At 43.9% G+C, this 2,264-nt stretch overlaps 1 protein-coding gene across 1 annotated transcript; it reads left to right on the forward strand.

Annotated features, from left to right (window-relative positions):
- The first annotated feature begins 437 nt into the window (after positions 1-437).
- Positions 438-1,241, forward strand: LOC122739410 (olfactory receptor 1361-like). Its single transcript, XM_043981168.1, has one exon. The coding sequence runs from the start codon at positions 438-440 to the stop codon at positions 1,239-1,241; it is 804 nt and encodes a 267-aa protein (XP_043837103.1).
- The last annotated feature ends 1,023 nt before the right edge of the window (positions 1,242-2,264 follow it).

A 2,264-nucleotide genomic window follows, 5' to 3' on the forward strand; every position in this document is an offset into this window, starting at 1 on the left:
AGGATTATTGAGAAGCTCCACAGAGGTAATGTGTATAAGGTGCTTTGTAAGTCTTAAAGTACTCAGTTCATCACTTATTACTATTATCAGTTGCTTAAAGAAGTTGGATGGTTATTTCAATGATACTTTTTTAAAAGCTAAAAACCCTTTTAGATCTCTTCTTTAGAAGTGACCTTCAGAAGACGAGGAGCAATATTTGGAATGTCTTCAATGGTTCTTGAAGGGGACTTGAATTTTTTGAATAGCTAAGGAAGTATCACTCATCCTATTTCTCCCTTCCACAACCCAGGCTCCAATTCAACAGTAATTTAACAGTGGGGAACCAGACTGGTGTCTCTGAGTTCTATCTCTTGGCCTTCTCCAGCTATCAAGACTTTCTGTTCATTCTATTCCTGATTGTGTACCTGGCAGCCCTCCTGGGAAACCTACTGATTCTTATGGCTGTTGGCTCAGACCCACGTCTCCACACCCCCATGTACATCCTCCTGGTCAACCTGTCCTTGGGAGATCTGTGTTTCACCTCTACCACAGTTCCCAGACTCCTATTTTCTCTATTTACTGGAGACCAGTCCATCAGCCACACAGGCTGCCTGATCCAGGTCTTCTTCTTCCTCATGGCAGGCAATGTGGGTAGCTATGTGTTGGCAGCCATGGCATGGGACCGATACGTGGCTGTTTGCCGACCACTGCACTATGCCACTGTGGTGACTCTGCCACGCTGCATAATGCTCATGGGTGGGATCTGGATTGGCACAACCCTCCATTCCCTGCTCCACACAGCCCTCATTGCAAGGCTCACCTTCTGCAGTAGTCGTGATATCCCACACTTCTATTGTGATGTTTACCCTTTGCTACAGCTTGCCTGTTCTGACACTTCCCTCAACTATGCTATAGCTCTAGTTGAGGGTAGTGCAGACATCATCTTGCCTGCTGCTTGTATTGTCACCTCCTATGGATTCATTGGAGCTGCGGTGAATGGAGTCCGAGCTACTGGGGGTTTACATAAGGCACTTGCCACATGTGGATCCCATTTAGCTGTGGTCATGCTTTTCTATGGGACACTAATTATTGTTTATATACAGCCCCTAGGTCAGGCTAAGGCTCAATGGAGAGGCGGAAATCTTGTAGCCTCAGTTATGTTCTCAGTGGTGGCCCCTACACTGAATCCCTACATCTATAGCCTTCAGAACCGTAAAATTAAAATGGCTTTGGCACAGATACTCAAAATGAACTGGACATAGTGAGAAAGAAAAAAAAATGCCAAGCTTATAATCAATAATAATAATAGCTAATATTTATATAGCACTCACTATATGCCAGGCATTACGCTAAGCACTGCAATTATTATCTCATTTGAACCTCATAACAACCCAGAGAGGTATTATTATCCTCATTTTTAAAACTGAAGAAAATCAAGCAAACAAGTTAAGTGGCTTGCTCAGGGTCATACAGCTAGTAAGTGTCTGAGGCAGCATATGAACTCAGGTCTGATTTTCTTTCTGATTCTAGGCCTGGTGTTCTATTCACTGTGACACATGGCTGCAAATAAGAGTGGAGTGGTACAGCCTTACCCTTTTCTCTTCTATGTCTTCCTTCCTTCCTTCCTTCCTTCCTTCCTTCCTTCCTTCCTTCCTTCCTTCCTTCCTTCCTTCCTTCCTTCCTTTCTTCCTCCATCCCTCTGTCCATACGGGGAACTAGGCACTTACATGTGGGTGGTCTTCTCAAAGTAGATTTTTTCAAATTGAGCTCTGGAAAAAACAGGTTTTGGTAAGGCCCATTGGGATTCAAATGGAGCTACTCAAGTATGCTTTAAAACCAGTTCACTCAGGCCTTCCATTGATTGACCAATAATAAATTTCAGCTCAAGCCTCTGCTGGTCACTCTGTGGGTTTTGATGACTCAAAGTGAATATAAATAGCAATCGTTTCTGTTCTGGCTAGAAACCCTGAGTGTCTTTCCATCCCAGTGTGTGTGTGTGTGTGTGTGTGTGTAGATAAAAGAGGTCATCTTTTACCTCATTTCTTACCTACCCTCAATCACTGAATTTGCCTCAGACAAATTGAGACCTGGGAAAGACCTTAGCTTAAAAAGGCCAAGGTCTCCTACTGCATCTAGGGCTATTTCCAGTTGTCCTGGTCTATGTCTTGCTATTGGACCCATATGGCTCTGGAGGAGAGAGTGAGGCTGGTGACTGCATAGCCTTGCCTCACATAAATCCAATCACTTTCAAGTCAAGACATCACCTTCCTGATGTCATTGGTTCT

Source organism: Dromiciops gliroides, chromosome 2 (assembly GCF_019393635.1).
Source record: "Dromiciops gliroides isolate mDroGli1 chromosome 2, mDroGli1.pri, whole genome shotgun sequence".
Lineage (NCBI taxonomy): Eukaryota > Metazoa > Chordata > Mammalia > Microbiotheria > Microbiotheriidae > Dromiciops > Dromiciops gliroides.

Bases quoted from the DNA above. Each gene is read 5' to 3' on its own strand.
- LOC122739410 (XM_043981168.1), top strand. From the start codon at position 438: ATGGCTGTTGGCTCAGACCCACGTCTCCACACCCCCATGTACATCCTC.